At 38.9% G+C, this 22,588-nt stretch overlaps 2 protein-coding genes across 2 annotated transcripts in view; one reads left to right on the plus strand and one right to left on the minus strand.

The window, feature by feature from the left end:
• Positions 1 to 22,588, minus strand: part of LOC311072984 (uncharacterized protein) — a 1,552,487-nt gene that overhangs the window by 1,026,388 nt on the left and 503,511 nt on the right. The gene's annotated exons all lie outside the window — the stretch shown is intronic.
• LOC311072987 (uncharacterized protein) lies at positions 1,403 to 14,654 on the plus strand. The gene is made up of 5 exons (XM_084098382.1): positions 1,403 to 1,496; positions 2,519 to 2,851; positions 9,860 to 10,014; positions 10,918 to 10,978; positions 11,090 to 14,654. Exons 2-5 carry the CDS (start codon positions 2,590 to 2,592, stop codon positions 11,131 to 11,133), a joined length of 522 nt encoding a protein of 173 aa, XP_083954508.1. The 5' UTR covers positions 1,403 to 1,496; positions 2,519 to 2,589; the 3' UTR covers positions 11,134 to 14,654.

Below are 22,588 nucleotides of genomic sequence, written 5' to 3' on the forward strand. Positions count from 1 at the left end.
CAGGGTGACAATATCTAAATAAACCTTAAATGAGTAATTTTGTATTGAATTTATCTTGCTTTCATATAGCATTATGGTTCATAACATTAAAATGTTCTGTTTTACTTCAGAAATCACTGGCACAATTTACCCCCATTGTATTCCCCCAAAGGCACAACTTCCCCCGCACCAGGGGCAAGTTGTGCCAGGAGACCACTTTTTTTCCAAGAGCTATATTTCTGAAACAATTTATTTCAGATCCAAAGTTATTGTTCTCAGGGATGCACCACATCCTGAAATATATGTACATCCTTAAGTTGAAAGCATTACTGCCGTGGCCTCACTTTAAAGTCACTTTGAGTAAAAACTGGCACAACTCACCCCACTCTCCCCTATAGGCTAATCGGTTTAATTTGAAAATAGTATTTTATTTTAAAATGTGCAATATCTATGTCGAAAACACAAACGTTTCGTGTCTCGTCACATTCAGTTATGAATTAGCTACAAGAATCATAATATTAATCGCATATTTTCAATTCAAAACGGCGTAATTTCATAAAACGTTGAGTAGCGTATAGGCCTAGTTTGCATCACGCTCGAAGAATGCAACTTTTTATCAACAGTTCGTTCACTGATATCATACTGAATCTAATATGCTTCCCTCAGCTTATAGACTTTCGTGGTGTGAATATAATCTGTTCACTTCTGCCCAAGATTTCATGGCCTTTTGAATAAGACGTCCAAGCTCGGATTTCAACTTGTTCCGCATACGAGTCTAGTAAAGGCAGACGCAACAAAATATTCATATTTTTAAGAGCGTTGATCTGAGTCTGTCACAGCAGCACAAGCAAACGAATTATCGCAAAGATTTTTTTAGCTCATGGAACAAGACAAGGTAGCCTATAATAGAAAAAAAGTAACTTAAAGGGTAGCAATGGCTTCTGGAGATGGCATGGCCAAAATAACAAACAAAAAGCAATCTAATGGGGAATTTAAACCAATGACTAAACTACCAAAGAACAGAAAATAATTAATAACAGAAACTTAAACTGAAAAGAGTAAATATTAGAGACACTCACAATTATAAAATAAAAATAGCCTACAATCTTTGTTGAAACCGAGTGCACAAGTTGTCAACATGAATATGCCATGTCAGAGAACGTGTGTTGGCTACTAGGCTTTCTTTCTGAAGAACTATCACTGATGTTTCTCACTTCTTGTTTGTTGTTCCTGGTTTCAATGAGCTGTTAAATAAAAAGCGAATGATGGGAAGATACGCGGTCTGGCACCGCCCAGTGAATCCGTCATCTCCAGAACGGTGTCCACCGATTGGCTGTACAGTGAGACACTTAAAATTGCACCAATCAGGGGTGCGTTTCTAAAAGCCAACTATGGGCGTTACGGTACACAGAGTTACCAAGGGGAAGGAGGTTAGCAAAGGCTTATATTCGTCTGGCGCCATGATTCAGCCTGTTCGACTATCGTTCTTTTCTCTTTGGCAATCTTCATTTTCACAAGTAAGTAAATGATTTTAACATCCGACAGTATTGAATATGAGTTGTTTTAGCGTACACAATAAATATTACATATATAATAAAAATAAAAAGCTTTGCCGCTATCTTGATATTTGTAAGTGTTTTTATAATTATAATTGTAATTCATAATTACACAAGAAAAAATAACTGGAGTAACATTAATGATATATTTTTGTTGCGTAGGCTATATGTGCCTGCTAGGGTTGCCAAATTGTGCAGAATTAGGCTACTTCTAGTCTACTTTTTTGACATATTGCATATTTGACTGAAATGTTTGTATTGAAATACTCTAAATACCCAATTTATATTCTACCAATGATAAAACAGTCTGTGCTTAACGAGACAGTGAAGATTTTTGTGAGGCTTTGGCACTTGTAAGCTTTTGAGCTCCTTTATGAAAATACTTTTTGATTACTAGCCTATATACAGTGATTTAAAATACTAGAGGTGCGGTTAGTAAGAATATACTATTTGTAACAATAAATGATGATGAAGGCTCATGATCGCAAAAGATAGATAGAATGACGAGGGTTTTATGTGTGGCGTTGAATGCTCTGGATCTTCGGTGACCAGAAATGAGCAAGAGTGCGGAAGTAGAAGTACAGAGCGCATTTAGGCCACGCCCACACACACCGCGACATCGAAAACCCAAGATAGAAAACACACCCTCCCAGCTTTGAAGGAATGATGTCTGTGACACAGCCTGTGTTACTGCAGCGAGGAGGCAGTTCTGTTGTATCAAACCAACTTAAAACACACGACACCCCGCTGCATTAGGATACATTTTTGGAGATTCCGCACAGTTTTGTTAAATATGAAATTAAATTCCACTGTCTTCGTGTTATTTCACTTAGTGTTGGTCTCAGGTTGGTAAAGAGTTGGGGTTACTGGGCGAATGCTTGTTTTTATTTAACTGTAAAATGAATGTAAATTAATGTCAAGTTCATCGCTCATTGTTCTAAAGCATTGATTGTCATCCTAAACACTTTCTTTCTGTTTAACAGGCGATGCTTTACTTGCTGATGGGTCGAAGTTCGAGGCAAATCATGGAGAAAACGTTACACTGCCATTCCCGATGGATAAAGCGGAGGAAGCCGATAGATTGAGGATCATTTTTAAAGAAGAAACTACGAAAAGCTTATCTTTGATCGCACAGAAGTGTGTCCCTCATGAAGGATGTACTGTTGTGGACACATCTGGAGTCTCAGTGCTAGTTGGAGGAGAATGCGTGCGCGTAACCATTCAGAATGTGGACATCTCCAGATCAGGACTCTATATAGCACAAGCTTTCTTTGGAAAGGACGTGTGTGAGGTGAAAGCTACACTTGTTGTCAACAGTGAGTAGCCTATAATATATTTTTTGCATTTAATGTACTAACTAGAAGAATATACTCTCAAAAGTTTGGAAATATTACTTAAAAAAAAAAAAATCTCTTATGCTCATCAAGCCTGATATTCATTTGATCACAAATACAGAAAAAAACAGTAATATTGCAAAATATTATTACAATTTAAAATAATGGTTTTCTATGTGAATATAGTAAAATATAATTTATTCCTGTGATCAAAGCTGAATTTTCAGCATCATTACTCCAGTCTTCAGTGTCACATGATCCCTCAGAAATCATTCTAATATGACGATTTATCAATGTTGGAAACAGTTGTTTCGTTTCGTTTATTTATTTATTTCAACACGGACAATGTACAAAAAACATTAATTAAAGATGCTTTGCACCAGATTTAGCTTGAGCTAGTTTCCATCTGCAGTCCCCGAGCAGGTGAATTACGATACAAAATATACAATATAAAATGTAATTAGTCACTCAAATACAACTATTAATTCATTCATTCAACCATTCCCCATTACAACCATCAATCCAAGTAAATCATACCAAAATTACTACAATAAAACATCATTAAAAGTCATATTTACATACACAGTTATCTACGCTGACACGACTGGTTTTCCAATAGCACTTTCCTTGTATTGCGAGAAAAATCCTTCAGGTCTAAGGACTGTGAGTTTGTTCCATTCTTTGATGCCTTTAAATGAGAAGTCTGTCTGTGCACGTTTAGGCATTAGGCAATCATTGCAACTCGTGGACCTGGAGCTCCTAGTCATCTGTTCAGAGCTGGACAACAAATGTTTTCAGGGGAGGAGGCGCAATATTATTCAAAATTTTAAAAACTAATTGCACATTGGCATACACAATTATATTATCAAAGTTTAACATGCTGTATTTTCCAAGAATCAGGCAGTGATGATATCTCAGTGGCTTTTTGTCTAATACTTTAACAGCTTGATTATATAAAGATTTTAAAGGTTTTATTGCTGTTTCACTCGTCTGTGACCAACAAGAAATACAGTAATTCATATGAGGAATTATCAATGCCTCCAAGTAAATTTTTGCAGCATCATGAGTCAATGTATTCCTAATATGTCTAAAAACAGACAAACTGTATTTTAATGTGCTGCAAATTTTCTTAACATGTTTTTTGAAAGTAAAGGCTAACAAGGCCTAGATCACTACTTTTATTTGACTCTGGTTTGCATAAATGCATGGAAAGGAGGACTTCAGTCGTTGAGTTTTGGTAAAATACAGTTGTGTTGCTTAATATATATATTTTTGGAACCTGTGATAGTTTTTTCAGGATTCTTTGATGAATAAAGAGTAAATAAAACAGCATTTTATTTCAAATATAAATTCTTTGTAACAATATATTCACTACTGTTCAAAAGTTTGTGGTCAGCTAATTTAAAAAAAAAAAGAAATCAATACTTTTATTCAGCAAGGAAGGATGTGTTAAATTGATAAAGTGATAGTAAAGATTTATATTGTTAGAAAAGATTTATATTTTGAATAAATGCCGTTCTTTCGAACTTTTTTTATTCATCAATGAATCCTGAAAAAAGTACCACATGTTCCAAAAAAATATATTAATCAGCACAACTGTGTCCAACATTGATAATAATCCTTGTATGGGCATGTTTTTGCTTTTCTTTAGACGTTGTCATATAGGTGTGTGTCCAGTAGGCTTCACTCTTGGGTAATTTGTCACTGAATAACCTGAAATCTTCCCTCGGGGTGTTGGCTGGAGAGAAGGTGCACACAGTTGTTCACACAGCACAAGGATTGAAACTGGATTCATTGACTGTTTATTTGGATTTTTGGTAGTTGAAAGCAAGACTAATCACAGTAAAATAAATCTACAGCAACTGTAACGATGTTGCTAAATGTAGATCTGCAATAGAACATCAGTGTTGCAACTTGCTGATAAATCAAGTGAGTTTTTAGAGGAAGAGGACAATGTATCAGTGCTTAGCAGTAAGAAAACATTTCCTAATAACTAAATGGAAAATTTTAATAACAAATGGAAGTTAAAGAAAAAAATAAGTTAATATGGCTCCTACAACTTGTGGACATTTCAGTAAATAATAATCGAGGCGTGCGCGTCCATTAACAAGCGCCGTCCAGCCAGTAATGACTGATGAAAATTCAGCTTTGAATCAAAGAAATTGTCATGAACTGCTCCGAGGCTCGAAGGTAGAGATCCAAGTGCAGCTTTTATTGAAGGGGTAATCCAAAGGCGTAATCCAAAGTACTGGCAAAGGGTCAAAACACAGGTAGGCAGTCCAAACAAACAAATAAAGAAACAAACTAACAAAACAGGCAGGGACCAGAGGCAAGAGAGTAATCCAGGGACCAGGGCGAGATATCCAGAAAACCAAGAAACATGAAACCAGGGAAAATGCTCGGAAATGCAGACTAACAGTACAACAAGACTTCGCGGTGAGTGAATGAATGAACGTGGTATAAATAGACAGACTAACAGGATGAGACAGGTGAATGCAATCAGTGAAAGAGGTACAGGTGAATGTGATCAGTGATAAGTGATGATGAGTCCAGGCAGTGAGTTATGGGAACTGTAGTTTGTGAGTGAATAGGAGAGTCCTATGTGGAGTGCCCTCTGGTGGCTCTCAAGGGCACTCCAGCTGGTGATCGTTACATAGCCCCCCCTTTAAGGAGCGGATTCCAGACGCTCCTAAACTGTCCAGGAGGGAGGTGGAGCGGAGGCGGACCCGGGGGTGGGATGGAGGGCCAGGCCCGTGGAGCGGCAGAGGACCTGGATACTGCAGCAGGATGGGAGGCCAGGGCGGATCAGGCTGTGCAGATGACCAGGGTGGAGCAGGCTGTGCAGGCGACCAGGGGGGAGACAACCCTTCAGGCGGCCAGGGAGGAGACGAACCTTCAGGCGGCCAGGGCGGAGACGACCATTCAGGCGGCCAAGGAGGAGACGAACCTTCAGGCGGCCAGGGCGGAGATGACCATTCAGGCGGCCTGGGCGGAGAAGACCCCTCGGGTGGCCACGGCGGTGAAGACCCCTCGGGCGGCCACGGCAGTGAAGACCCCTCGGGTGGCCACGGCGGTGAAGACCCCTCGGGCGGCCACGGCGGTGAAGACCCCTCGGGCGGCCACGGCGGTGAAGACCCCTCGGGCGGCCACGGCGGTGAAGACCCCTCGGGCGGCCACGGTGGAGGAACTGGAACTGGCACCACCGGAACTGGTACCACCGGAGCTGGCACTGGAACTGGCACCACCGACTCAGGAACAGACACAGACACTGGCTCAGGAACTGGAACAGACACAGACACAGGAACTGGAACAGACACAGACACAGACACTGGCTCCAGCTCAGGAACTGGAACAGACACCGGCTCAGGGAAAGGCATGTCGGCAGCCATCTCTGTAGAGGGTAACTCTGCTGAGGACACTGGCTCGGCGGAGACCATCTTGTCCCGAGACACTTGCTCGGCGGCGGCGACCATCTTGTCTGGAGACACTGGTTCGGCGGAGACCATCTTGTCCGGAGACACTGGTTCGGCGGAGACCATTTTGTCCTGAGACACAGGCGTGGAGTCGGCCATCTTGTCCAAAGACACAGGCGTGGAGTCGGCCATCTTGTCCGAAGACACAGGCGTGGGAAGAAGAAGAGGAACAGATTCAGGCTCAGTATCAAGATCAGATTCAGGCTCAGGAACAGATTCAGTCTCGGCGGGACGAGACACTTGACGGGCGGACGTGACGTGAAGCTCAGTCTCTGGATCGGCAGAAGTGACGTGAAGCTCAGTCTCTGGATCGGCAGAAGTGACGTGAAGCTCAGTCTCTGGATCGGCAGAAGTGACGTGAAGCTCAGTCTCTGGATCGGCAGAAGTGACGTGAAGCTCAGTCTCTGGATCGGCAGAAGTGACGTGAAGCTCAGTCTCTGGATCGGCAGAAGTGACGTGAAGCTCAGTCTCTGGATCGGCAGAAGTGACGTGAACAGTCTCTGGATCAGCAGAAGTGACGTGAAGCTCACTCTCTGGATCGGCAGAAGCGACGTGAACAGTCTCTGGATCAGCAGAAGCGACGTGAACAGTCTCTGGATCAGCAGAAGCGCACTCTGAGCTTGACGGGACCAGCGGCGGCGAGGGCTTTGAGCTGGTTGGGACCAGCGGCGAAGAGGACTTTGAGCTGGGCAGGACCAGCGGCGAAGAGGGCTTTAAGCTGGGCAGGACCAGCGGCGAAGAGGGCTTTGAGCTGGGCAGGACCAGCGGCGAAGAGGGCTTTGAGCTGGGCAGGACCAGCGGCGAAGAGGGCTTTGAGCTGGGCAGGACCAGCGGCGAAGAGGACTTTGTGCTGGACAGCGATGAAGAGGGCTCTGTGCTGGGCAGCGATGAAGAGGGCTCTGTGCTGGACGGGACCAGCGGTGAAGAGGGCTCTGTGCTGGACGGGACCAGCGGTGAAGAGGGCTCTGTGCTGGACGGGACCAGCGGTAAAGAGGGCTCTGTGCTGGACGGGACCAGCGGTGAAGAAGGCTCTGTGCTGGACGGGACCAGCGGTGAAGAAGGCTCTGTGCTGGACGGGACCAGCGGTGAAGAGGGCTCTAGCCTGGCAGGCATGTCGCCTGCTGTCTCAGGCGCGGCGGGCATGACGCTTACTGCCTTGGCTTCGGCAGATCTGGCGTGAAGTGCAGGCTCGGCTGGACTGGCGTGAAGGGCAGACGGTGACATGGCGTGCCACGGAAGGAAGCTCTCCAGACATCTGGAGAGTGCCTCTCTCCAATCCAGACCGGAGAGATCGGGGAGCTCCCTCGGGTCGACCTCCTTAGCCCCCAGCCGGTAACACAACTTAATTGCCTCGTCCCCCAGAGAACAAGAGGCAGCGAGAGGAACAAACCCCCAGGTATACTGGAACAGATCGAGGCTATCCAGGGCCAAGGCTGCGATCTGTCCAGCGAACTCCCGGCTCATGCTGGGAAGATCAGGCGAGATCTGTACTGCTGCATTCCTGGAGGTCATAGCTGCTGGATCTGGGTGTGGCGAAGTCTTCTGTCATGAACTGCTCCGAGGCTCGAAGGTAGAGATCCAAGTGCAGCTTTTATTGAAGGGGTAATCCAAAGGCGTAATCCAAAGTACTGGCAAAGGGTCAAAACACAGGTAGGCAGTCCAAACAAACAAATAAAGAAACAAACTAACAAAACAGGCAGGGACCAGAGGCAAGAGAGTAATCCAGGGACCAGGGCGAGATATCCAGAAAACCAAGAAACATGAAACCAGGGAAAATGCTCGGAAATGCAGACTAACAGTACAACAAGACTTCGCGGTGAGTGAATGAATGAACGTGGTATAAATAGACAGACTAACAGGATGAGACAGGTGAATGCAATCAGTGAAAGAGGTACAGGTGAATGTGATCAGTGATAAGTGATGATGAGTCCAGGCAGTGAGTTATGGGAACTGTAGTTTGTGAGTGAATAGGAGAGTCCTATGTGGAGTGCCCTCTGGTGGCTCTCAAGGGCACTCCAGCTGGTGATCGTTACAGAAATAAATTATATGTTAAAATGGAAATCCATTATTTTAAATTGTAATAATATTTCATAATATTACTGTTTTTTCCCCTGTTTTTTATCAATTAAATACAGGCTTGACGAGCGTACGAGAATATTTTTAAAAAACGTAAAAAAATAGTAAGGTTTCTAAACTTTTGACCGGTAGTGTGTGTGCATGGTCATGATTATACACCGTAACAAGCAAATGCTTTTTGAAAAATCTTCTGTTGAAAACAATGATAAGTGATAACATTCGGGTAATCTATATAATTACTAGGGCTGCACGATACACCTATCTCCCGATTCGATATTATCACGATACTTGGGTGCCGATACTATATGAATTGCGATTTATTTAGGCCTATTTATTTATTTTTAATTAATTAATTAATTTATTTATTTATTTTTTAAGAATTGCTATTCTACAAGTATTGTGATTCCATATTGCGATTTTTTTTTTTAACACAATGAGGAAAGTTAAATCATAGACTTGTACAGACTGTACATGATGAGTCATATTTACAAAAACAATTCATCACATTTTTCTGACTTATTTTAGAAGCATCATACATAGAAGCATTCTTTTAAATAAATGATTAAATAACAAATACATTTTTTAACAATCCTTGTCAATGTAACAATTGACAAGGACTGTAGCCTAAGCGATGAAACAATGTAGCTTATGGCTATTCGATATTTTAAGCGCCAAGTTTTAATCAAAAGCTGATTTACTCTATTTTGATCTCTATCGTAGACATCAGTGCTTATTTTAACTTTAAACTTTTATCCCAGTACTTCTATGATAATTTGAACTATTGTATCACAGAAATAATGATATGAGGTTGAAAAGACTGCTGTTTCATGACAACTCTCTCCGGGTCAGCGGCAGCGCCAACACAGCTTTGAATGATGCGATATGATTTTGTCAAAGTTTTAATAGACAGAAGAATTGAAAGATCGCGTGGGTGTTTGAATCGAGATCACAATCTTTTAAAGATGAAACGTGCAGCTCTGTCTGTCTCATCTCTCTCTCAGTGTGAGTTTCACGCGCCCACTTATTACGTCTCTCAACACTCATTGATAACCACACATATAACAGAATAAATTCTGTTGAAACGAAAGTGGCTAACTTCTGTCAACCTCATCTATAAGCAAGGGCCTGAAAAATAAAGCAATTTAATTTGAATTAATATCGATTATGTCATTAAAAAAAATCTATTTTAAAATCTTTTTTTTTTTAAATCGCGATACCTAGGTGAATTGATTTTTTTTCTCCCAGCCCTAATAATTAAATGATTTAATGATTTGTAAAAGAAGAAAATTTTTATCGATTTCATTTCTGCAAACACACAGATCCTTTATCGATTTAAAGAAAGAGTAATGGCTTGACTTTTGGCAGATCGTGAGAAATTTGTGGTTTTGGTTTTACTGTTTATGATTCTCTTATTCGTTGCTGTTCCTGTTGTCTCTTCCAGAAGCTCCAGTTTCCTCCAGTCCAGCTCCTCCACACTCCTCCTCCAGCCCAACACCTCTCAGCTCCTCTGGCCTACACTGGCTTTATGCTGTAATTCCAGTCTTCATCATCATCATCATCATCTTGGTTTTCTGCTGCTTCTGTAGAAGGAGGAAGGCAAGTATTACTTACATTTATTCTTTTATCAATGGATATGAGCATTACTGCGGTTCTAATAATCTGAGTCTGTATTCACCAAAATCTTTCGCCTAAAAGTTTCTATTAACATTGAAATTTAGGAGCAGCTCTTAAAAATGAAGGCGTTTCGCTCCTAATTTTAGATCTTATAGATTTTTCATCTACGAGTAATTCAAACATTTGAACACTAAAAGTAGCAGCTGAACCCAGAACAGTTTAGATGTCGCCCTCAGGACTTCTGTATCACTAAAACTGACTGAGACGATCCAGAGCCTGTTGTTGTTGTACATTCACCGACCTTTAATACAATATCGTCTGAATCGCTATGGGGTCATTCCTTCAACTCAACCAGAAGTCCCCGGCTCAAATTTTAGATTTGCTTATTTTCTTTCTGTAGAAAGACAAACATAAATAGTGATGAAAGACAAAATATTAAATGTCACAGATGTATATTTACTGAGTAATCCACTGTTTTGTGGAGGAGAAAAACCAACCAAACATGCATGAATGAATTTCTGAGCTGTCACTGTCGGCATATAATGAAACACAGATTGCTAAAGTCAACATATACTAATAGATCTACCAGTTTCTGTGTAAAAATAAAATAGTGACGCTGCCATCTTTCTAAAGTCATTTTAATCCTCCTGTAAATTGGCTCCAAATCTCAGGTGAGAAATTGTCATTTTGATCCCTCGACAAAACAGTGGATTATTCAGTAAATACATCTGTGACATTTAATATTCAGGCTTTCATCACTATTTATGTTTGTCTTTCTACAGTCATAGCAAGTGTGTAAACGGCACATTTGGTTTATACGTGACGTCTTGTAATTGTGTGTGTGTGTGTGTGTGTGTGTGTGTGTGTGTGTGTGTGTGTGTGTAGGCTGTCAGAAACAGTCAGCATGAGATGATGAAGGGGCCAGAGAAACTCCAGCTGTCTCCAGGTATGAAGCTCTTCACTGTTTGATGCATCACATGACTTTTCCATTATTAGGATATTTCTCTTTGCCATGTTGTTCCTCACTAAGGACAGTTTTCTGCTGTTTTCTTCACAGATCCAGTGTCTCAACAGAAAGAATTGGAAAAGATGATTGTGTAGCCGTCGTCATGAACGGTTGTGGAGAACATCTTCTCACGTCTTCTTAAAACACTTCAACACTTTAACCTTCTTCAAACTATCAGTCCAACATTATTAGTCAGTTTGACAGTGATAACCATAATGATGGACGGCACATAAACTATTTTCGAAATAGATCTCCAGCATTAAGTGTTGCAGTGCAGTGTTGCCCTTCTGCTTGTTCTGTCTCCTGTAGTGTGTTTCTGTGATTTTGTCTCATGAATGTTAAAGGCCCACTGAAGTGTCTTGGTACGCACAGCTTTGATGCGTTGATGTAATTTCCTCTGAAACAGGAAGTGAAGGTGGGTCTTATTGAATGGCTCCTCCCCCTTTTCAAATAGCCAATAGCGTTTAGTTTACACAAGGGTGCAGGGATTTGTATTATTTTGAAGGTACCCCCGGACGCCGCCATTGGCTAACGGAACCCCACCTGCAGTTAGCATCCCATTGACTCCCATTCATTTTGGCGTCACTTTGACAGCGAATAACTTCACATCTGAGGCGTTTAAAGACTCCATTTGTCCATTATTTATTTCTAAAGAAACACGACAATGTATAAAATGCTCCATTACCTTGTAGCTTATGTTATGGCCCTGTAGAAGCAGTTTTTGTAAAAGTAGGCTAACGATTGCGTCACAGCCACGCGACTCTCTGTCGCACAGTAAGAAATTACCGTATGGACCGGAGGAGAAGCTCGCGCGCAATCGGGAGGACCTGGAGGCAAAATGACAAAGTAATTAATCAGAACACCTACTAAAAGTTTTTCCTGCTCCTCGCTCATGGACAGCTCCTACTCACGCTCTCCGTCTCTGCAAGTTTCGGAAGGGAATGATTCAGATTTCTCTTGGCACAGCTACTAGAAGACAGACGGTTTGCTCACGTCACATCTACGTCGTCAAGCTCAGCTTGAGTCTGCGCAGTACGCTGGACCCCCAGGAAGTAAGAGTTTCTAATGGGCTTCACTTTGTCTCCGTTGAATCCAATGGGGTCGCTGTGTCCATTTCTTTTACTGTCTATGAGTTTACAGCACCATTGAAGCGAATCTGAGAGTTGATTATACGCTGAATTCAATAGTAGAGATGTGAATAAATTCTAACCATGTCATTCTTAACCAGCGTAAAGTTAGAAAACTTGAGCGTTTGAGCAACCGAACACACATCTCCAACACATATTCCTCCATCACTTTGGCCAGGTGGTATTTATAGCATAGGGGGCGGAGCTTTAGATTCTAGAGAGCATTTGATTGGACAGAAGATGTGATGAGAAGCTGAAGTCTGCTGTGATGTCATAAAAATCCCTGATCCATTTTAGCAGAAGTGAAAGACTGCGTTCTGAATGCTTAAATCGCATAAGTGCCAGTTTTGTCATTGTTTTGGAGCATACCGGCTTATTCATAACCTTAAGACTAACATATTCATACTTAAAGCTAAAAAAAAATTTTCTTTGATTTCTTTAAATAATACACATTTGTCTACAGTTAAAGAAGACAGCAGTTATTGATGCAATACAATTTTTTAAGTACATGCACAAACATCAGACAAAGTAACACTGAATTTATGTACACCTTCACAACATGAATTATACTGTTAATATTTTCGATTTAAGAAGTGCAGTTATACTGCTTTTAGCATATTGTATCAGATGAACAGAAGCTTCGACAGCAGATCTTCAATCAGATCCACACATTATGATTTATATAGGATATCAATACTTAGTCTTTATAAAGGGAAAATAATTGATCTGAATTTGGTTATTTGGTCAAAACAGCCTTACTACTCGATGTGTAGCTGACATATCAAGAGATCACACAGATGAAGCACACGTCTCTTTACAAGCATCGATCGTGTGGCAGCACTTTCTTTAGAAAACCTGTGGCTTGTGGTTACAGAGTTGAAGTGTGTTATATTGAAGTGTGTTATGAAGAGGATGTTATATTTGAGTGAATTTCTCTGAGAACATTCATCTCACAGCTTTAACAGTCTGGATGTCCTAAAGAGCAGATTCAGAGCTTTCCAGAGATACTAAATGTTGTGAGGTTTTGAAAACTACCTTTAGTCTTTACACTGACTCAATGATCAAATGTAGCACTCTTATGGAAATAATCGAGCTTTTTCTTCCCTTGCTCTAAAACTCAGGAACTCTCTTCCATATGAGATTAGATATGCTGAATCTTTTAGTGCTTTTAAATCCTTACTTAAAACTCACTTTTAGACTTGCTTTTATGTGATTTTGTAGTGTATTTTGTATGTTTAGTTTATTGTTTTGATGTTTTTATTAGGGGTTCAAGCACGAAGTACGAAGCACGAAATTACCTATTGTAATTGTACTGATTTTTATTAGGGGTTCAAGCACGAAGTGCTGAACACCTATTGTAATTGTACTGATTTTTATTATTATTATTATTATTATTCTTCTCCGCTAAAACGCATCGTGCAGCCCAAACCGTAAGTGCTGGAGACTTGAAACTTTGTCAGATGGTAGTACAAAAATCGAGGAAAGGTTCAGAGAGTATGACCCCGATTGGCCTATAGGTGGCGCTATAGCAACCAAAAGCGCGAAACTGCTCATAACTCCTAGACCGTATGTCGTAGACTCAAGTATCTTATATCATTGGAAAGCTGGACGCCTGACGAACAAAACGTATATCTCCGATTTCATTTCCGTTATGATAGATTTTCCGCCATTTTGAATTTTGTCAAAAATCTACTTTTGCGAACTAGTCCGTGGTTTTTCGTCCGATCGGAACCAAACCAGTGCAGAAATGTTCTCTGGAGTCTGAAGATCAATAATTATCGAAATAACGTCGATATTTCCATTCAAAGTCGCTAGGGGGCTCAAAATGAACGTTGTGGGAGGAGCCTATTTTACTAAAATGGCTATAACTCAAAAAGTAAATGAGATAGCTTCACCAAACTGGGTACACATATGTAGGATTTCAATCTGGGGTCACAGTAACAAAATAGCGACGATTGAACACTAGGTGGCGCTATAACATGAAAAAAACATGAAAAGGGCTATAACCACCTGACCGTTAGTCTGATTGACTTGAAAATTGGTATGCAGTGTCTTGGTCCAAGGTGCCATGTATGTCTATGAGGACATTGACGTATCTCAAAAAACATGGCCGCCATTGGCCAATGAAGTCGAGCACCTATTAGACAAGGTTAACGGAGGCCGATCGGAACGAAACTCGATGGGCATGTTCGACTCATGGCCCTAGAGGTCTGTAAAAATTTTGAAAGAAATCGGCCACTAGTTGGCGCTAACGAGTTTTATGGCTCTGTAATCACATGGTGTTACACTTATTGTCACAAAATGCATATCATTTGATAGATCTGCTCATGCTGAACAACTTTGCCTCTATAACCATTGCTGTCAATCAAACCGTTCATTAAATATTCGCAAACATGTTAAAAACCTACTTTTGCGAACTAGTCCTAGGTTTTTCGCCCGATCTGAACCAGACCAGTCTAGGACAATTCTCTGGACTCTCTAGATCAATAATTATCAAAAAAAAGTTGAACTTTTGCATTTGAGTGGCTGTAATAGGGTCATTTATAAAATGGGCGTTGCAAAATACACTCAAAAGCCTATAAATCCTAAATGAAAACTCAGAACTTCACAAAAATTGGTCAGCATATGTGACATATCATCATTAACAAGCATGCAAAAATTTTTGGAGATCGGACCAAATGTGGCGCTATAACAGTTAAAAGGCTTTAAAACCATATGTTTCCTATGGTAAACTGCCTGTATTGGCTGTAAATGGTCTGATCTGTAAAATGGTCTGTAAATCTCTGATCATATAATTTTCATATCATAATGTTCAAAACTAGTGCAATACAATTCTCTGTACTCACTAGATCAATAATTGTCAGAAAAAGTTGAACTACTTCATTTGGTTAGCTATAATAGGTTCACTTCAAAATGTGGCCTTTACCAAGTGTCCCCGAAAGCCTATATCTCTTTAATAAAAACAAGTCAGAACTTAAGAAGTTCTGCTCTTAAGAAGCATGAAAAATTTCAGACAGATCGGACAAAATTTGCCTCTATAACAGTTAAAAAGGTAAAAATGATATAACATGGCATATTAAGTCAATAAGTGGTATTGTACTGCCCCCTGCTGTCATTTCATCATACTACTCCCTAATATTGTTATATAATTCATATTTAGACTTTATAAAATCATTATTTTAACATTTACAATCACATTTTGTCAAAACTCATCTATTGAAGTATTACTATTGACAATTCTGTCAAATTAAGGAATGGAATCCTGAAACGAAAGTAAAAACGGAGGCCGCCATTTAGGCCACGCCCCCCCAGTACAAATTCACTCATAACTCGAAAACGGAAAGACGCTGCACGCTCAAATTTTGATGGTAAGGACCTCTCTTGATCGAAACGTATCGTCGCGGGCCTCGGGCCTTCCAGAGATAAAAGCCCTGAAATATATGCCTTTGAACGATCAGAACTCCCGGTCCCAATCGCCCAAAAACACCGCGATGGTCTCATTCAACAAGACTCCTCAAGCACTATCTATGCTCTGAGTTTCAGAATTTTTCGCCTTTTGGTTCCGGAGATATAAGTGATAAACCAAATTCCCATTCATTCATTCATTAATTCAATCAATCACTTCAACTGTTGCACCACTAGAAACACACCACTGTTGTCCACTGGAGGGAGCAGCAGGATTACACATGATCTTTTTATTCGCTTTCAGTATTGGGAAACAAACAAATGCTTTAAAAAGCAATCTTTTTTATTATGATGTTTTTTATTTTATTATGATATTTGTATATATTTTATTTTTTAATTTTTTATTATGATTATTATGAAGTTTTATATTATTAGATAAAGAAATGCCTATAGACAATTAAATATTATTATTATTATTATTATTACGGACTGGTAATACAGATCACAAAGAAATATGTGAAATGGTTAGACCATTAAAAGATATTTTCACAATATCACATCCTAAAAACATGGAAAACATATTTATCTTTGTGTGTGTGTGTGTGTGTGTGGATGTGTGTGTGGATGTGTTTGTGTTTGTGTGTGTCTGTGTGTGTAAGCATGCTTAATGGAAAGAACATGGAGAAACTGCTTTGTTTTACTGGTGGATAAAAAAGTCTTTCAAATGAAAGTGAGTCAATTAGTGGTCTTCTACTGCCCTCTGCAGGACATTCTACTTAATAAAATATTTTCACCTGTGCTTTTGCATTAATTTTTGTATAAAGTATATAATTACTTGCATGAAAATCACCTATTATAACACAATCATGTTTTGTCAAAGTTTATCACTTCATTTGTACTGAGCTCTCAGTTTGAACAATTCTGCCCCTCAATCTGAAAATGGTGTTATACAGAGGAGATTTGCAATTATCATTTTGTTACCTATCTTTTATTTTAAATATCTACATCTACAACAAAATGTGTGTGCATGTGTGTGTTCAAGCATGGTTAGTGTATTAAGTATTATTGTTTAAGTATTATTGTTTTCATTTACATTTTAACCACCAGATGAAGACCACTCATTGGTTCATTCTGCTCACTAAAATATTATTTTTCATTTTTTTTCCATTTGAAATATTGTTTAAACTTAATAAAATCATTAAAATAACATTTCAAATCATATTTTTTCTGTTTATAAATCCCACAGACTCACATTGGCTGCAATACTAATGTTTTTGTAAGACACAGACCTGATAGTCTAATCTGTGTGTATTGTGCATATATTATTGATATTATTACTATTGCAAATCATGTTATTGTAACTCATATCTTAATAGAATATTATTTGTAATTTTAATTCTTTATTTCTTAATTGATTTTTTTATGATTACTACAGATATTATCACCAAAGATATCAACTACACCTTCACTTTTAGTATTGATACGCTGCACACACAGCACAATCACACACTCACTAATGCATTCAAATAAATGTAATCTTAATGTGCTACTTTATTTGTACATGATTAGAGTGAACAGAAATCTAAGACTATTTTTTTTCTTTTGTTAAAGCCATTTCAGACTACAAGTAAGCATTATATTACTAATCATCTATTTTAAAGGTGCCATACAATTGAAAACTGTATTTATCTTGGCATAGTTGAATGATAAGAGTTCTGGACATGGAACTGACATACCGTGAGCCTCAAACACCATTGTTTCCTCCTTCATGTGTAAATCTCCTGTTTGCAAAAGACCGCTGAAAAATGAGTGAATCCCAGCATAACACTGACTGTGACGTTGGAGTCAGGATCATTAATATTTATACCCCCCAAATTTGCATATACCAGCCCATGTTCTAGGCCAGGCAGTGTTAACGTGGACCTGCACAGCTGAATCATCAGAAGATCTGCAGGTATTGTGAAGAAGCAAGCAAGGACAATAGTGAAAATGGCAGATCATGGATATAAATGTTATGTTCGAGGCTGTGCTGCAGATTTGAGAACTTTTCATTCCCTTCCCACAAAACTGTCAACAGGCATGGTTGATGTTTACAACAGGATACCTCACCATTTTAATTCAAAGCTGTTAGTTTGCTCTGCCCATTTTACCACAGACAGTTTTTCTAACCTGGGAGTGGGACAATATCAAGCAGGTTTCGCTCATCGTTTGATACTGAAGAAGGGGGCAGTTCCAACTAATGTTATATTTCCATTACAACCCCTACCGCAAGCAGAAAGTAACATTAGTGATTTTATCCACTACTTGACTGTTGAAGACATTTCTGTTTCAGAGATATCATAGAACAATTTAAAATATATCAATGCATTCTACAGCACCTTTAAAATAATTATTTAAAATGGAGATCAGGCCATATAATCACAAAAACAGGAAAAGGGCTATAACCACCTGACCATTAGTTCGATTGACTTTAAAATTGGCATGCAGTGTCTTGGTCCAAGGTGCCATGTATGTCTATGCCGCCATCGGTTTTTAGCCCGATCGGAAATATACCAGTGCAGTACAATTTTCTGGAAGCTCTAGATCAATAATTATATAAAAAACTTAAACTTTACCCATTGGGTAGCCATAACATGATCATTTAGAAAATGGTTATGGCAAAAAACACTCAAAAGCCTGTAAATCCTAAACAAAAACTCAGACAACTCACTAAACTGCCTTATGTGCTTAAAGACCCTAAATGCTTGAACCCCGCTAAATGCTGCTTGCAGCTTTAATTTCTCTTGTTATTTATGCATTTACTTTGTACCTTTACATTTGATCCTTTTCTGTATAAAGTGCCTTGAGAAGCAACATTTAAAGGTGCTATATAAAATAAAGTTTGATATTATTATTAAATCTGACTCATTTTTCAAATGTTTTGTCATAAAACAACATCTCTTATGTGGTTTCTAATCAGAATATGACTTTCTGTTATGAAACAGGGCATTGATTTCATAATTTATACATGATCACTGTAAAGACATCATTATGTTTATCAGGCATTCTGGGAGATGCAACAAGTGAAATTATATATTAATATTCTTATGAAAATATGCCCAATTATAACATTTTTACTCCCATTAGTACACGTCTTTTCATTACATGTTGCCCCAATAACACATTTATATGCAAATAAGATACAGTGTGTTGAATGGCACTACACATTTATGGCTATTTTACTCACATATTGCATAAAGTAAAATGGGATATCAATTAATTCCATTATATCTTTCATAAAATAGTTTGGAATCTTCTTTATACAAAGTTTGGGAGAGAGAGAAAAAAAGCTTAATCTAAAAATGATTTTTTTTTTTTTTTTGTGCCTATTTATTTCTTCATTTTTTTAATAAATGGGTCCTGGTGTCCTCTACAGAGGACATAGCATAACACAGGAATACAATTTTCTTTCTTTCAAAAATGTCTTTATTCAGTTTGTTTCTTCTCCAAACAATGTAATGAAAACTAAATTTGCTAAAATATTTACATATTCTGGTTTTCCAGATAAAAGAGTTGAAGTGTTCTTATCTCTGCACATTTACCACAATGACCGAGTGCATGTGCACTTGCAAAAGCAGATGCTCAACCAGATATAAATTGTGGAGATAGGGCAATTCTGTCAGTTCTGTATATTTGCTTCTGTTTTTGTGTGTGGTATGTAAACTCAAGCGAGCCAAAGGCCAAGGCAACAGTGAGGAATCGAAACTCCATCAGTGACAGAATGGAGAAATAAACCCAGACTCAGTCGGGGGGCAGTTCTCCTCTGGCGTACGAGTGAACAGTGTGATTATGATTCAGGCAACATTACAGGTCAGAAGTCAGACTGGATCAGAACATTCAGAATATTATCCAGTTCATCTGTTTGGAAGTCGGAGTCATCACGCCGGTATGGAGACGAGTTTGTTGAGGATCAGTGCTCAGTGCGATAGCAATAGCTATAATTTAATGTTTACATTAATATTTCTTAGACATCGTGAAATACAGGCCTTTAACCCGGGGTGGCTGGCCAATAGACCCCAGGCCAGTTTATGAGCCACACGTAATAAATAAATGTATTACATAAGTAGTGAAAGTAAAGTAAATTCATAGATAAATCATGTATACAAACTGTCAATATTTGTGTGTTTGAAATATTAAATGCACCCAGTACATTTGAAAAATATGATTGAAAAATTTAAAAATTGAAAATTCAAATCTGTGCTGCGTCCCAATTCGCCTACTTATACTACACCCTAAAGTATGTCATGTTCAAATATAGATAGACTAACAAAGAGAGATTCAAACAAATAACATATCCATAACAGGGTAGAATATACAGACTGTGCTGAAGAGTAATATTCAGAGGGGAGAAATGTGTTTTTAAGAGGGTTTTGAGGGAGACCTTGATGAATGTCTTGAGGAATTCCACAAATCTAAAAGCCCTGTTGGTTCCCATGGTTCCCAAACTATTGAAACTGGCTGATTATGCCAAAACCCACCTAAGATTTTTTTCACCAGCCGCCACTTTGTTAGTCATAAATTCAGTAGCATACACTGCTATGACTGATATCAGTGTGTGTTATGACCATAGACTGTACAAAAGGTTATGGCTGATATCCGACCGCGGGTTTCAGGAACGATATTTTGATTCAAAATTCTTACATGTTGTACCTTTGAGGAACAAACTCGATCCATCAGGAAACTGTAGGGAACTCCATTAGGCAGGCTAATAGAAACTGTTGCAGTCAGACTAAATTCAGTTATAGACTTTATTCACGAGTTCACACTTATAGACCAATAATCAGTGCGGATTAGAACCTGTAACCTTTGACACGCTTGGCAAAACCACTAGATCATTAAAGTGCACAAACAATTGCGGATCTATGCATATTCATGTGGAAATTCTTTTGGAGTTGTAAAATGCAGAAAATTTTGTGTGATATGGATTAGTGTGAGGGGACAGTATAAAACCATTACGTCTATGAGTCCCCATAAAACATGAAGCACAACACTGGTTGGTCTGTTGAAATGAGAGGTCTGTTTGATGAAGATGAAACTCTTGTCATCTCAGTCTCATCAGCTGAGGCTGAAAGAAGGTTCAGTGCTCTTATGACACTAAAACATGGCTCAGAACAACAATGGCACAAGTGACACTGAACAGTATTTCTGTGTGCCCTGCCCAACAGGACCATCTGGAAAGTATTCAATGTCAAGGTCTTTTATTGTCATTCTATGCATGTTGACACATGAGAACGAAATATGTACTCAGGACCAGCAGCGTAAAGATGTGAAACAAATGTCAACCGTTCATTTCTGTTAGAGGTTGTTGTCGCGTCGGCATCTGCGAACTCAAACATGTGTAAGTAGGCCTACCGATCTTTTATACAGAAAGTATAAAGACGTGATTGGATAGAAATGTAGGTAATAAGTGACGAAGTAATTGAGTCTTCCTGGCAGAACTTAAGCTAAAGCTTTCATTTCACTTAAAAATAAAAATTCTGTCATCATTTACTCACTGTCAAGTTGTTCCAAACCTGTACGAGTTTCTTTCTTCTGCTGAACACAAAAAATATATATATATTGAAGAATGTCAGTAACCAGACATAAATGATGACATAGTTTTCATTTTTGTGTGAACTCCCTTAATGACAGATGAAGATGTGTTTGTCTTCTTCAAAAAGCAAGAAACAAGACAGAAACATTGATTTATGCATGAACGGAGTAAAGTTAAGTCTGTTAAACTGTCTTTATTATACCTGTAACATTACAGAATTCATTAATTAATATATTGTTTAGATGAATATAGACTAAAAACCTGAATACATTATTCATTTCCTGATTCCTCCACAGCATCTGGGTGATTTTTGTAAGTGGTGATTTTTGTGACTTCCTGTCATCATCAGACTTCTCAAAGTTTGCAATGTTTATAGTGACTCACATCTTTCCGCGCTAGACTTCGAGCATGCCGAACTTCAAAACAAGTAAGTTTACAACATAATCTCAACATTTTATGCATTTTATTTAGTAAAACTTTCATTGTATTTTTACTTTGTAAAAAATAAAAACATAATTATAGAGCGAAGTTTAAAGTTTTTTGTGCAAAACATACTTTGACCTGTAATACGTCAACTGTTAAACAACACCATTGTTATTTCAATTATTAATAAAGCCCTAAAAAACAGCAACAATAAAGTTCCTGGAGGAAAAACCATAACATTATTGTTGTTTATAATAATCAGTGTTGAGTGAAAGGAGATTTGCCATTGTTTGGTGGAATTTTGATTGTGACGCTACTCGCATACTTTTTAATATTACAAATAAACTCTATTTTCCATAAATGCAACTGATACACATATAGCTACCCTGGGCCTGGGGGGATTTAATTTAGAAATTAACAAATGTGTTTTTATTAAATAACATTGACAAAGGTTAATGCTGTTAAAGAACATTGCTCATTGTTAGCTAATGCATCAAATAATATACCTTATAAGTGAATTTAAGTGACTTTCCAGTCTTAAAGTGACTGTATTAGACATGAGGTGGGAGAGTGATATTAATAGATCAGTGGAATATCTATCCTGCAATTGATGCTAGGCCTATAATAACTATAGTAATGGTGTATCTGTTCCTGTTTCTGTTCCTCTCCAGGCTCTTCAGTGTGGAGTGTTTGTCCATCAGTGTCCTGCTGTCTGTCTGCTCTCTGGAAGATGATGAGGACTTGTGTTTGTTCCTCTGAGGGTATGATTATTCTTTAAACAACATATTATTCATTTATTAACACACTCGCGGTCAAAACATGAGTTTAGTGTCATTTGTTTCTGAATGAAGATCTGCACTGAAATAATAGAGTGTGTTTAAGTTGATGTTCATCTTTTGTAGAAATGGATCAGTCTCTGGATGTTCCTCTCTCTGTAGAGGAGACCCGAGCAGAACCGGCCCAGAGTTCAGTGCGGCCATGTTCATTCACACACGAGGAAGAGTGTGTGTGAGCGATGATGAG

Source organism: Abramis brama (genome assembly GCF_963993115.1).
Source record: "Abramis brama genome assembly, chromosome: 22".
Classification (NCBI taxonomy): domain Eukaryota; kingdom Metazoa; phylum Chordata; class Actinopteri; order Cypriniformes; family Leuciscidae; genus Abramis; species Abramis brama.